This window comes from Mus caroli, chromosome 1 (genome assembly GCF_900094665.2).
Source record: "Mus caroli chromosome 1, CAROLI_EIJ_v1.1, whole genome shotgun sequence".
Classification (NCBI taxonomy): domain Eukaryota; kingdom Metazoa; phylum Chordata; class Mammalia; order Rodentia; family Muridae; genus Mus; species Mus caroli.
The window spans coordinates 170,585,478-170,598,053 of record NC_034570.1 but is presented as its reverse complement, the minus strand read 5'-3'; the positions used below and the strand labels follow the sequence as shown (position 1 = coordinate 170,598,053).

The following is a 12,576-nucleotide window of genomic DNA, read 5'->3' as shown; positions in this document are numbered from 1 at the left end:
AAAAAAAAAAAAAAAGAATTGGAAGTGCAGAACAGTAGGAAGGAGGATTTCTAACCCAGAACAGACACTCCAGAAAGCAAAGCATCAGTGCCTAGTGCCTGCACTATGTGCCACCATGCCCTGTGACATCACCTTCTTTTTTCTTCTTCTTCCTTCTCTATTCTGTGGGACGCAACATATGCCGAGAGGAGAGGACAACACCTATTTAGAAGCTTCACAAACTCTACCATGGCATCCTCCTTGGACATGTTTCCCAGAGCTGCCCATTCTCTCCTGCAAAGAATAAAAAGAACAGTTACCTTCTCCATGCAGCAGCAGGAGAACCTTGTTTAATTAAATCTACATATGAAAACCTCAATTACAATTAAAATGAACTGTTTTTAGTAGAAGCAAAAAGTTCAAAATTTCAAGTTTGGACAAACCTTCATTAATATATTAAATAAGATGCCATAAACAATCCAAAATATAAGTGTACTTTGTTTATTCACACTTGTTAAAAAGCAATCTAGGGGGCTGGCGAGATGGCTCAGTGGTTAAGAGTGCCGACTGCTCTTCTGAAGGTTCGGAGTTCAAATCCCAGCAACCACATGGTGGCTCACAACCATCCGTAACAAATCTGATGGCCCTCTTCTGGAGTATCTGAGGACAGCTACAGTGTACGTACATATAATAAATAAATAAATCTTAAAAAAAAAAAGCAATCTATATTTTCCTTTCTTTACATTTTTAACCTGAACGGAACAAAAATATTCCATTTTCTGGCAAAATTCTGTATGTCTCAATAAGGAAATCAATAGTATGCATTTTATTTTTTAATTTAGTTTTATGTCCATGAGTGTTTTGCCTCCATGTTTATCTGTGCCCTTGGAGAACACAAGAGGGAATCAGTTACTCTGAGACTGGAATTATAGATGGTTGGGGTTGTTGAGAATCAAACCCAGGTCCCGTGGAAGAACAGCTGGTGCTCTTAACAGCTGAGGCATCTCTCCAGGCCCAGCAGCACATATTTTAAATTCAATTCCCAATAACCAGATGAAGGCTCACAACCATCTGTACAGCTACAGTGTGTACTCATATACATTAATCTTTTAAAAATATAAAAAAATAAATGGCTGCTTTTAATATTATTTAGAAAGAGGTGAAATTGTCCTTGTCTTATGCTAGATAAGTAAACCTCTTCCACAACAGGATTTAGAACTATGAGCAAAATCAATGTTTCAGTTGTTATGCTAAGATAAGAAGTTAACTACTTACACCTTCAGAAATAGACATTCTACTTCTTTCTAACATCATTAAGTACCCAAATAAGAAAACACTGTTACCTCCTATCATTCCCCAACACATCAAAGAATCCAACCTCAGGGGACGTGTCTGGGTTATACGGGCCCAAAAGAACCTGCTTATGCAGTGCCACGAACTTCAGTTTCTCCTCGTAAGTTGGGTGAAAGGCTTTGCCATCTTTTACTAAAAGAAATGAAATTTAAAGAAAACAATTGGTGTTGGCAGATAGTTTCCAGCATCAGAAATGCACTGAAGCTTTACATAGAGTATGCCAGTAACATAAAAACAGCAGGTTAAGGCTGTTAGTGGAAGCCGGGCGTGGTGGCGCACGCCTTTAATCCCAGCACTGGGGAGGCAGAAGCAGGTGGATTTCTGGGTTCGAGGCCAGCCTGGTCTAAAGAGTGAGTTCAGGACAGCCAGGGCTACAGAGAAACCCTGTCTCAACCCCCCCCCCCGAAAAAACAAAGAAAAGACTGTTAGTGAATTTACTACATTTTAATGGGGCTTAAAATACAAATCCTTTATAGAAGATTTCTCTTCTTCCTCTCACTCTTTACTGCTTTTCTTTAAGTCAGGTCTTACTAATATAATATAGCCCAGGGTGGGCTCTAGCTTTTTATGCAGCCCAGGCAGTCCTCACATTCAGTTCTCTTGATTCAGCCCTAAATACTGGGATTGCAGGCATATATCACCATACCCATCTTGAATTGCTTTTTGTTGAACAACTATCATTATTCATGTTAAAGTTAACATAGAGAAATACATCTGACAAACTGAGACAGGTACATAAACAGTATCGTTTGACTGACTATTTATTAGACATAAATTTAAAAAAACATATTTTAAAGTGTTCATTTTTATTATTGTTGTCATGTCATTATGTTTGTCATGGTAGGACAAGATCTCACCATGTTGCACTCGGTGGCCTGAAACTCACTATGCAGAAACAAGCTAAGAGATTTGCCTGCCTCTGCCACTATATACAGCTAAAAATGATCCTTTAAAGACAATTTTAATCACTTTGAGTAGGACCATGTATTAAATTATATATATATACTTTGAAAGGCTATATTTAAAGTATATTTGCTCTACTGAGGCTGTCTGATGTTTTGGCATGGGCTTTGGAATCAACTGGACGGCATTTAAATCTCATTTTAGACATTTCTGAGTCACAGTAGGATGAGTTATCTTCTTAGTTTAGTCATCAATGAAAGGAAGGTCACATCTCCATGTCAGAGAGGTTAACAGTATGTTGTTGTTGTTGTTATTACTAACTATGTGATTCTTTTGTTTTCCTTATCATTAAATCTGACAGGCTTCCACTAGGGCTATTAAGAAAGAAGGAAAAGGGCTGGAGAGATGGCTCAGCGGTTAAGAGCACTGACTGCTCTTCCGAAGGTCCTGAGTTCAAATCCCAGCAACCACATGGTGGCTCACAACCATATGTAATGGGATCTGATGCCCTCTTCTGGTGTGTCTGAAGACAGCTACAGTGTACTTAGCTATAACAATAAATAAATCTTTAAAAATCTAAAAAAAAAAAAAAAAAAAAAAAAAAAAAAAAGAAGGAAGGAAGGAAGGAAAAATCAGGCATGGTGGCGCACGCCTTTAATCCCAGCACTCGGCAGAGGCAGGTGAATCTCTGAGTTTGAGGCCAGCCTGGTCTACAGAGTGAGTTCCAGGACAGCCAGGGCTACACAGAGAAACCCTGTCTCGTAAAACAAAACAAAAAACAAAAAACAAAAAACAAAAAAAACAAGGAAAAATCAAAGATGATGACATACATCTATAATCCCAGAGTTTAAGGACAATATAAACTACACAGTAAAGTCAAGGTCAGCCTAGACTAAGGAGCGAGATTGTGTCTCTGAAAAATAAATAAAAGAAAAAGAAAGGCAGAATTAAGCTAGTCTGACAAAAAAGTAACTACCTATATTAGAGAACAGTATAAAACTGAGCCCTGGTAAAATGATAATCTTTAAATACCCTCCCTTTTATAACAGTCTTAATAGTTTTTAATTGATTCTGGTAAAAATAGACTACAAAATTAAAAAAGCCCAGCTGGCAAGATGGCTCAGCAGCTAATCTGACAACCTGAAGTTGGGTCCTAATCCACACAGTGGAAGGAAAAGACTGACTCAAGCTGTCCCTGATCCCGTGCCATGACATTGCCCTCACCAATAAATACAAAAATATAAAAGAATTAAATACAAGCTATGTACAAGTTTCATCCATGCACACATAGTACGGATGAAAAAAGCTAGGCAGTGCTGGCACAGCCCCTAGACCCAGCACTCAGGAGGCAGAGATGAGCATTGAGTTTTGAAGACTGCCAAGGCTATATAGAGAAACTGTCTCAAAGGTGGGGAAAAACATGAATTGAACTATATGAACAGGGAGAAAAAGGCAAAAGACACAGAAGTTGCCAATAAACATCTCTACATGGGTATTCAACTTCACTAATTAAAGACACTGCAGTTAAAGCCACACATACTATCAGATTTTAAAAAGCTAGACAAAATGACTTGATAAGAAGGGGCTGGAGAACTGGCTCAGCAGTTAAAGGCATTGGCTGTTTTGTCAGAAGAACTGGGTTCCATTCCCAGAACCCACGTGGTGGCTCAAAACCATCTACTGTAACTTCATTTCCAGGGGATCCAATGCCTTCTACTGACCTCTACAGGCAGCAGGCAATAAGGGGTACACATACATTCATGCAAATAAAATAAATCAAACAAAACCAACTCAGATCACTGCACTAGTTCTTAATATTTTCATGCCAAAAATATTCAAGTAATAAAGTAACTTGATAGTACTTTTGAATTCTTTCCCTCAGTATATTACCAGAAAGCAGGGTCCTATCTACTGTCACCTATTGCAGGGGTAGAACTACCTGAAACCAGAGAGAGATCAGCCTTTCCTCTTACATGGAGTAAGTGAATGGCCTAGGCCAGGTCTCTCAACTAAGAGACATAGATAGCATAGAACTCTCATGGAAGGATTAAGTAAAATAGTATGTATGCAGCTTTCACCTGACGTCTAGTAAACATCTGCTCTGTAACCACTGACAACCATTAGTTTGAGATCATAAATTAATGCAACCAATCTACCAGACAAATGTAACAGCAAGTGAGTTTTTGAAAAGGAAAAAATCTAAACCCTGAATAACTCAACAAAAACAAGTTAACTCCATCCCAGAAGTATAAAGCTCTGGAATTCTTTAGGACCTTAGCATAAAAGGCTAGGAAAGCCTAGCTTAATCTTGCTAAAGTAGAATTAAGAGCAACTTCTTTCCTCTTTTGAAAAACCTTCCTGGTTCTTCATCTAACAAAAAGGCTAAACTATATACAACTTCATCAAATGCTTCTAGGACCTGTATTCAACTTTCTCATGATTCATCAAACTACCTCCTGTTTTCCATTTCCCAGACACTCATGCCCGGCCCCATGCCCTCTCCACTGTCCTTTCTGGAGTGGCACTATTTCCTCAACCCACACTTGCTCTGCAGGTGTCAACTGGCCCTTTAAGTCTTTGCCTCCATGCTCCTTAAGAGCGAAGAAGATTGTACCATTATACAGCAGCATCCTAGCATTAAGCCTTATCCACAATAAGGGTATAAAGCTTCCTGATGTTTACATAGTAAAACACCAATTTACAGTTTCATCATAAAGAACACCTGTCCCTTATTTACACATCCCATCGCCTGGGGCAGAACTCGGGGCCTAGCTATATATGCTATGTTGTTATACACACTAGGAAAGCATTTCACTTTCACTTTAGCAAAAAAACTCAAGAGTTGTTGATACAGTAGTTCATCACCGGTTTATGATCATCACTATTATAAGTATGTAACACAAAACACTTTTTGGCGGTGGGCGGGGTGGGGTATTTCAAGTACCTATTCCAGAGCGGTCTTGCACTCACTATGTAGCTGAGAGTGGCCTTAAACTTCACATTCACCTCCTGAGTATTGCAATTTCAGGCCTGCCACAGCATAGCTTGCTTATATGGTGTTGTTGATAGAACCCAGGTCCTAAAGCCAGATAGGCAAGCACCCTACTAACTGGCTTCTCCAGCTATTATCAATAGAAAATAATCTTGCTTTCAAGATTACATTTAGTCCACAGAAGATAAAATGTAATCTAAAATGAAGGGTGGAGTTGGGGAAGATGGCTCAGCAATTATTTGCTGTATAAGCATGAGGAAAAGGGCTAGAGATGGCTCAGCGGGTAAGAGCACTGACTGCTCTTCCAAAGGTCCTGAGTTCAAATCCCAGCAACCACATGGTGGCTCACAACCACCTATAACAAGATCTGACGACAGCTACTGTGTACTTATGTATAATAATAAATCTTTGGGCCAGACTGAGCATGAACAGAGCAAGCAGAGGTACTAAAAACACAATTCCCAACAACTACATGAAGGCTCACAACCATCTGTACAGCTACAGTGTACTCATATACATTAAATAAATAAATCTTAAAAAAAAAAAAAAAAGCATGAGGACCTAAGTTCAGACCTCAGACCTCCTTTAAGAAAAATAATCAAGAAACATAAAATAGTGGGCATCTGTAAACTCAGCCCTCTTACATAAAGAGAAGCTAGGACAAGAAAATCTCCAGACGATCATGGCACATGGCTAGACTGGTGTACAAAGCAGCAAAGGAGATCCCTTCTCAAGGAGAACCATGCCCAAGGTTGTCCTGTGACTTCCACACAGAAAATGCACACACACACACCAGAAAAAACAAGGCAGCCTTGTTGGATCCACCCCAGTTTCTGTTAATTCTGCTTTTATATCCTTTTCTCTCTTTGAATTAGTGCCTGATATACTTACAGCAGCCTCTCACGGTTATTGCCAAGTAATGATCCACACATAAAAGTGCCTGAATAGCTTAGAGCATTTAGGAATTGAGCAAACTATCCCCATTGATGCACTTCCTTCTGTGAGGTGACTAGTAACTTAGCCCCTCAGTATGGGTTCTCCAAAGACTCTTGCCACTCAGAAGGGAACTTAAATACTCTGCTTAAGCAATTAAGTCTTAAATGTGAGTCCAGTGTGACATAATCCAGCTTCTCTATGTAGAGCTTGATTCTCGCAGTTAAATTTCTAGGAATTTATATAGCAACAATAATTTAGAATGAGGTTCCTGACCCCAAAACCATGCTAAATTTGCAGCCCATTACACAATTTTTTTAATTTAGTTAATCAGTTTGTTTAGGTTTTTGTTACTGTTGTTTTAAGACGGGCTCTCGCTATGTAGCTTTGACTGTCCCAGAATTGAGCTGGCCTGGCTGGCCTCGATTTCACAGAGATCCACCTGCCTCGGCCTGCCTAGTTCTGGGATTAATTGTGTGACACCATCTCAGTGTTTTCTTCTCTTTACGAAGATACTGCTATTTTCAAAAAAGATGGGCTCAGATGAAATACCTCTCCACTCCCTTTGCTACCCATGCAGCAAAATCAAAGATTAGAAGTTGGTTCTTTCTGGCTCTGGAGCCATATCTCATTGGTAAAGAATGCACAATGCTCTTCCCAAGGACCCTAGTTCAATTCTCAATACCCAAGTCAGGCAGTTCAGAACTTTCTGTGACTCCAGCCCCAGGAGATCCAACACTTCTGGTCTCCTGGGGGACCCACATTGACAGATACATACACACTCACTCACAAAATTAAAAATTCTTAAAAAAAAAAAGGAGAGAGACAGAGAGAGACAGTTAAAGTTGGTTCGTCCCTGTTTCTTGCAACTTATGTTATTAAAATGCAAGTTCCAAAAATTAACTTTTAAGGGCAAGCACTGCTATGTGAACTGTACAGAAACCAGTGGATTCGAATTTATTTACGACAAACTCTAAAATCAAATCGACGACTCAAAAGTGATCCTAAACTCATTACCTACTCCCGGAGTCAGTTACCACACAGGAGAGGCTGAACTCCTTCAGCCGTGGCAAAGAACAGTTCAAGGGTAAACTTTAAAACACTATGAATGTAGAGTAACCATTTACTGGTCTGGAAAGTTTCGTAGAATCTCACTAGTTTGTACAATGAAAGTTAATCTAAAAATAAAACTACCTTAACATGGGTCACTACAGTGAACAACTCAACTTTAGCTGGTGAACTATGTGCAATCCGAAAGCCCTAACTCTGGGAAGCTTGTCATAAATATGGGGTTCTAGAATGCAGGTGGAGCCTAGCAACCCCTTTAAGGTTTCATTTGCCCTTATTTTGCTTTGCTTTCCCACGCAAGAACCTAAATAGCCTTTAAGAATCAGACTATGAGTCAAGATCTTTCCCACTGACCAAATCTTGGAACTGTTACTTCCAGTATTAACTAGAGAAGAAAAAAGGCAGGAAATCACCGCACATCACAACTTTGTTTTAAGAAACAGGAGGGGGGGGGGGCAAAGGCAGAGGCAGAACGAGAACTTCGCGCTTTAGTCTTCATATTCACTTCCATGGTAGAATTTCCTAGCCACTTAGAAATTACAAGAACACAGTGGCCATCACTTACTCAGGCAAAAGGGAATAAACGAACGTAGTATTTTACTTCATTCTTCGCCACATCCCTATCGCCTAATCATGTCACACACACGCTCACGGTTTACAAGGCTAGAAAAGGGATGTGTGGGACCCAATACAATTTTCTTCCACTAAGATACGTTTTTTTTTTTTTCTCTTTAAAAATCGCTTCGATGTTGTCGTGAGCCGTGGAAAACCGATACATAACAAAAAGGCAAAATCCATCCCAGAATAGGAGCCCCGGGGAGCGCGCGCTCCTGTCCACTCTAGCTCGTGGAAACCAGAAAACTTAAACCAGTTGGAACGCCCCAGCAACTAGGCGACACGGGCTGCTAAACCAGGATTCTAGGTCTCTCAGGGGTGTGACCAGGGGCCGGACCGGCAGTGACAAACTCCGGGTGCCACCAAGGACGGACCGGCGCTCCGGTCACCCCGGCCTAGCTCGGGTGGGTGGGGCAGGCATGGCCGGCCCGCAGCCCCGCAGGGGCGAGTGACCCGCTCACTTTTGTAGAAGCGCAGCGCCAGGCCGTAAAGCTCCTCCAGGCCAAAGCCCCAGTGCTGCTCCATCCGCCGCGCCTCCTCGGCCGCGCCCTCAGCCGCCGCCTCCCCGGGCTCCCGCTGCTGCCCCGCGGCGCCGGAGCCCAGTCCATTCCCGGGGGCCGAGGACGGCGGCGTCTGCGGCGGGGCCCCCTCCGCGCCGGGCCGCTCCTCCGAGTCCGGGCTCAGCGTGAGACCGTCGAGCGACACCTCGAGCTGCTCTACGTTCAGCTGCGCCGCCATCTCCGCTCGCAGCGCCTTCTCGGCGGGGACAGGCGGCGGCCACGTATCGACTTCCTGCTGACCTCTCACCTCCGCTCGCCGACACCGGAACTTCCGCCGCCGAGGCGGCTGGGGTTTGAAAGCGCCGGGTGCCCCGCCCCCGAGTGTGTGGGCCACGCCCTCCCGTGTCCTCGCTATGCTGGGGACCTCACGCCCCTCTCGGAGAGAGGCTCACCCCACCGCCGCGGCCGTCCCAGGGAGCCGGGACGTCCCGTGGGGTTCGTGGCGGTCCGCGTTGGTCGGGGGTGTGTGAGGTGAACCCCAAGCGGCGGTGCTGGGGGTGGATGCTGGTCGCGTCCGACCCTGCAGGGGACAACTGTGCAGAGACATCTGTGTAGAGTCGCTGTTGGGAAGTTGTACGCCAGTTTTTTTGTTGTTGTTGTTTTGTTTTTGTTTTTTTTTTGTTTTGTTTTGTTTTGTTTTTTGAGACAAGGTTTCTCTGTGTAGCCCTGGCTGTCCTGGAGCTCACTCTGTAGACCAGGCTGGCCTCGAACTCAGAAATCCGCCTGTCTCTGCCTCCCGAGTTTTGGGATTAAAGGCGTGCGCCACCACACCCGGCTTTGTACGCCAGTTTTGCCAGTTTTACTTCGTCTCCGCTTACGGAGTCTCTTGGAGATTCAGAGCAACTGTCATCTTCATTTTAAAGTAGAAATCAGGCTTTCGTCACCCGCAGTGTTTGTCCTCTCCCTTAATTTATGTTCGTTCTCCTAAGGGACGGAACGGTTGACTATTTTTTGCTATGTAGCTCAGGCTGACTTTGGTCCTCCTGCCTTAATCTCCCGAGGTCTTTGACTATATGTGCAAGCCATCAGGACCAGCAATAAGGACAGCATGAGGCCAATTTAGCTATCCATGCCACAAAGTGTAGGGCCAGAAGACAGAATCTCTGCAGTGTCGGGTATAGGAAAGTAGGAGGTAGTTAAGGAGAAACAGCCAGAGAGTACATAGCAGTCTCCTTTCTGTTTGTTTTTGTTTTTTGAGACATGGTTGTGAGCTACATAGCCCTGGCTGTCCTGTCACTATGAAGGTCAGACCAGACCAGCCTCAAACTCATAGAAACCCACCTGCCTCTGTTCTCGAGTGCTGTATTCTGGGATTTTTGGTTCCGTAGCAGAGTCTTCCAATCATTAAAAGTGAAAAATTGTAAGATTTTCATGCCTACACTGGGCAAGCATTCCAGCTTAGGGCTGTTTCATTGAGCTGAATGAATGGATGAAAGCACACTTCAGTTACATACAATATCAGTTCAGCTCAACATGATTTAAGGACTACCTTGTATATCAGGTACTATGGAAAAAACAAAGGACAGTAGTCCATGTCCTACCCCCAGGCATCATGGTCTAGGAGGTGAGTCCATGCTAGAGCACAATAGTAGGGTGCTGGAAGGTACCTTCTGCCTCAGCACCTGTGAGCGGGTTCCCTAGCTTCTGTTTCCTCTTGGTTTGTTGAAAACACTGGAGTCATGAAACTATGTGTTAATAAGTGTTTCAAGAGGCTGTGACATCACCAGAGAGCCTACTAACCCATCTTGAAGTTTCTGTCACCTCTGCATAGTGCCAACATGGGACCCAAGACTTTAATACATGGCCTTTGGGGGGCATTCCATTCCCAAAGTACAGTAGTGTGTAAAGCAAAATGTAAAGGAGGTGGGGAGGATTGCACACCTGTAATCCCAGCGCTTGGGAGGCAGAGGCAGGCAGATCTTTGAGTTCAAAGCCAGCCTGATCTATAGAATGAGTTCCAGAACAGCAGGGCTGCACAGAGGAACCTGTCTTGAAACAAAAGAAAACAAAAAATCAGTAAGGCTTTGCTGGCTGGTAGTTTTTAATGAAATGTGACCACCATTATGTGCAACATTAAAATACACAAGAGCCCTTACCCTAGGGGGAGCTCACAGGGTAGAGTCTATCCCTGGACTTGACTAGAACAATTGGTATCTACTTTAAATCTGAACTGTTTGGTAGCCTATTAAAATCTGGAATTTTAATGTCATATCATCAGGTTTCTGGCTTACCTTAAAATGAAGCAATCTACTGACTATGGGCCTAATGCTGGTGGTTAATGATATTAGCTGGTGTTATGCAGGTTTTGAGATGTGCCCTAAGTTCACAGCCATTTACTGTCCTGTGTGACAGAGACTGTCCAAGCTGTTATCACGGGTCATGTGACAAGATAGATTGCTGTAGTTATCTGTCTGGTCACTTCTCTTAGGCTGCTTCTGCACTCTAACTACATACCACATCCTGGATGGTTTATAAAGAACAGCTCTTTGTTTCTGACAGTTATTACAGCTGAGATGTTCAAGATCAAAACACTGGCTGTTTTGAAGTCTGGTTGGTGTGTAGCAGCTTCCTCTAAGATTAAAACAATCTGTCCTATAGGAAGCTCCTTAAGCAGGAAGGCAAACAACTCAAAATAGCTTCAGGAAGTTCCTGAAACTGACCAGATTCAATAGATCCCTCTGGTCAGAGTAATTCACTTCAGATCAAAAGAGAGCTGAGCTAAGAAGGAGACTTTGAGACCAGATCAGCTGCCTGGAAGAAGCAGACCCAGCAGCCCTGCCTGGAAGACATTTGGACCAACTGCTGCACATGGAAGGACCCTCTGTAACTGCTGAGCTGCCTGCAGCCTATGCAGTGAGCTCCAGGTTCCCAGTCTTGTGAGCTGTCACCCATGCTAGGGTCAGCCTTAGAGATGCAAGTGTCTTTGAGTCATTTCTGCTCTGTAAGAACTCCTCACCCATATTCCTATAAGCAACTCCAATAAAACTCATAGTTCACCAAGTTGTATTTGGGTGGTATCTGTGCTTTGGTTTGTTGTGGGATCCCTATCTGGGGTGAGTAGACCTGTGTGTTGCCTCCCCAGGAAAGGTTTTGTCACCCGACACTGGTTAAGGGCCCACTTTCTGGCCTGTATGCATCCATGTTCTTGTTATATTCTCACACAGTGGAAGGAACAGAGAAGCTCTTTGTGGCCTTAGGGATGGTTATCTCATGAGGGTGATAACCGCATGAGCGATGGCTTCTCTAACACTACATTAGAGTGTCATTACATGGGGGTTAGACATGACATTCTGTCTGCAATACCATAGCAGGTGTGTGTGTGTGGCTTCTTTAGACAGAAGAGAGCCTGGGCATTTCGGGAAATAGCTGAAAGCCTAGCAGAGAGGAAAGAAAGGGAGAGACGAAGTGTTTAAGGTCATACTCTGCTTCATACCGAGTTTAAGGCCAACGTGGGCTCCCTCCCTCTCCCCCTCCCCTTCTCTCTCTCCCCTGACCCCCCTCTCTCTCCCACACACACCTACCTCACCATCTCTAACTAGAAGGAGAACTCATCTCTTCCCTGGTTTTATCATGCAATGTTGATGGGTTTAGGTTAGCTTATCTCTTCAAAAGTGTTCCAGAAGCTCTACAGCTAAGTGATAAGACAGAATTTCCCCACAGCTGGCACTATGCTCCTCTCTGCCTGCCTGGGCAGAACATCCCCTCACTTCTGGGGTTGGTGGTTTGGTTTGGTTTGCTTTGTTTTTATGAGGCAGCTTTCTCATGTATGTCAGGCTGGCTTTAAACTCCCTGTGTAACCCAAGCTGTTCCCAACCTTAGGCAAATCTGCCTCAGTCTACTGATGGCTGATGTTACAGGTGTGTGCCACCACACCACACTTGGAATTCATTCCCTCCTTCCCTCCCTCCCTCCCTCCTTCCTTCCCTTCCTGCTTGCTTTCTGAGAGAGAGTTACATACAGCCCAGACTGGCCTAAAACCTGTTATTTATTTATTTTTTTGTTTTTTGTTTTTTTGGTTTTTTTTGGTTTTTCGAGACAGGGTTTCTCTGTGTAGTCGTGGCTGTCCTGGAACTCACTCTGTAGCCCAGGCTGGCCTCGAACTCAGAAATCCGCCTGCCTCTGCCTCCCAAGTGCTGGGATTAAAGGCGTGCGCCACCACGCCCGGCCCCTGTT

General features: G+C 43.8%; 1 protein-coding gene across 1 annotated transcript in view; it reads right to left on the bottom strand.

The window, feature by feature from the left end:
- The window catches only part of Acbd3 (acyl-CoA binding domain containing 3), a 28,504-nt gene extending 19,863 nt beyond the window's left edge, over window positions 1–8,641 (bottom strand). Inside the window, exons 1-3 of the mRNA XM_021170997.2 lie at window positions 8,305–8,641; window positions 1,323–1,464; window positions 133–273 (exon numbers count right to left, since the gene is read on the bottom strand). Of these exons, the coding sequence (XP_021026656.1) occupies window positions 133–273; window positions 1,323–1,464; window positions 8,305–8,581 (560 nt within the window). The 5' untranslated portion in view covers window positions 8,582–8,641. The remainder of the gene's footprint in view (window positions 1–132; window positions 274–1,322; window positions 1,465–8,304) is intronic.
- Window positions 8,642–12,576: the final 3,935 nt, after the last annotated feature.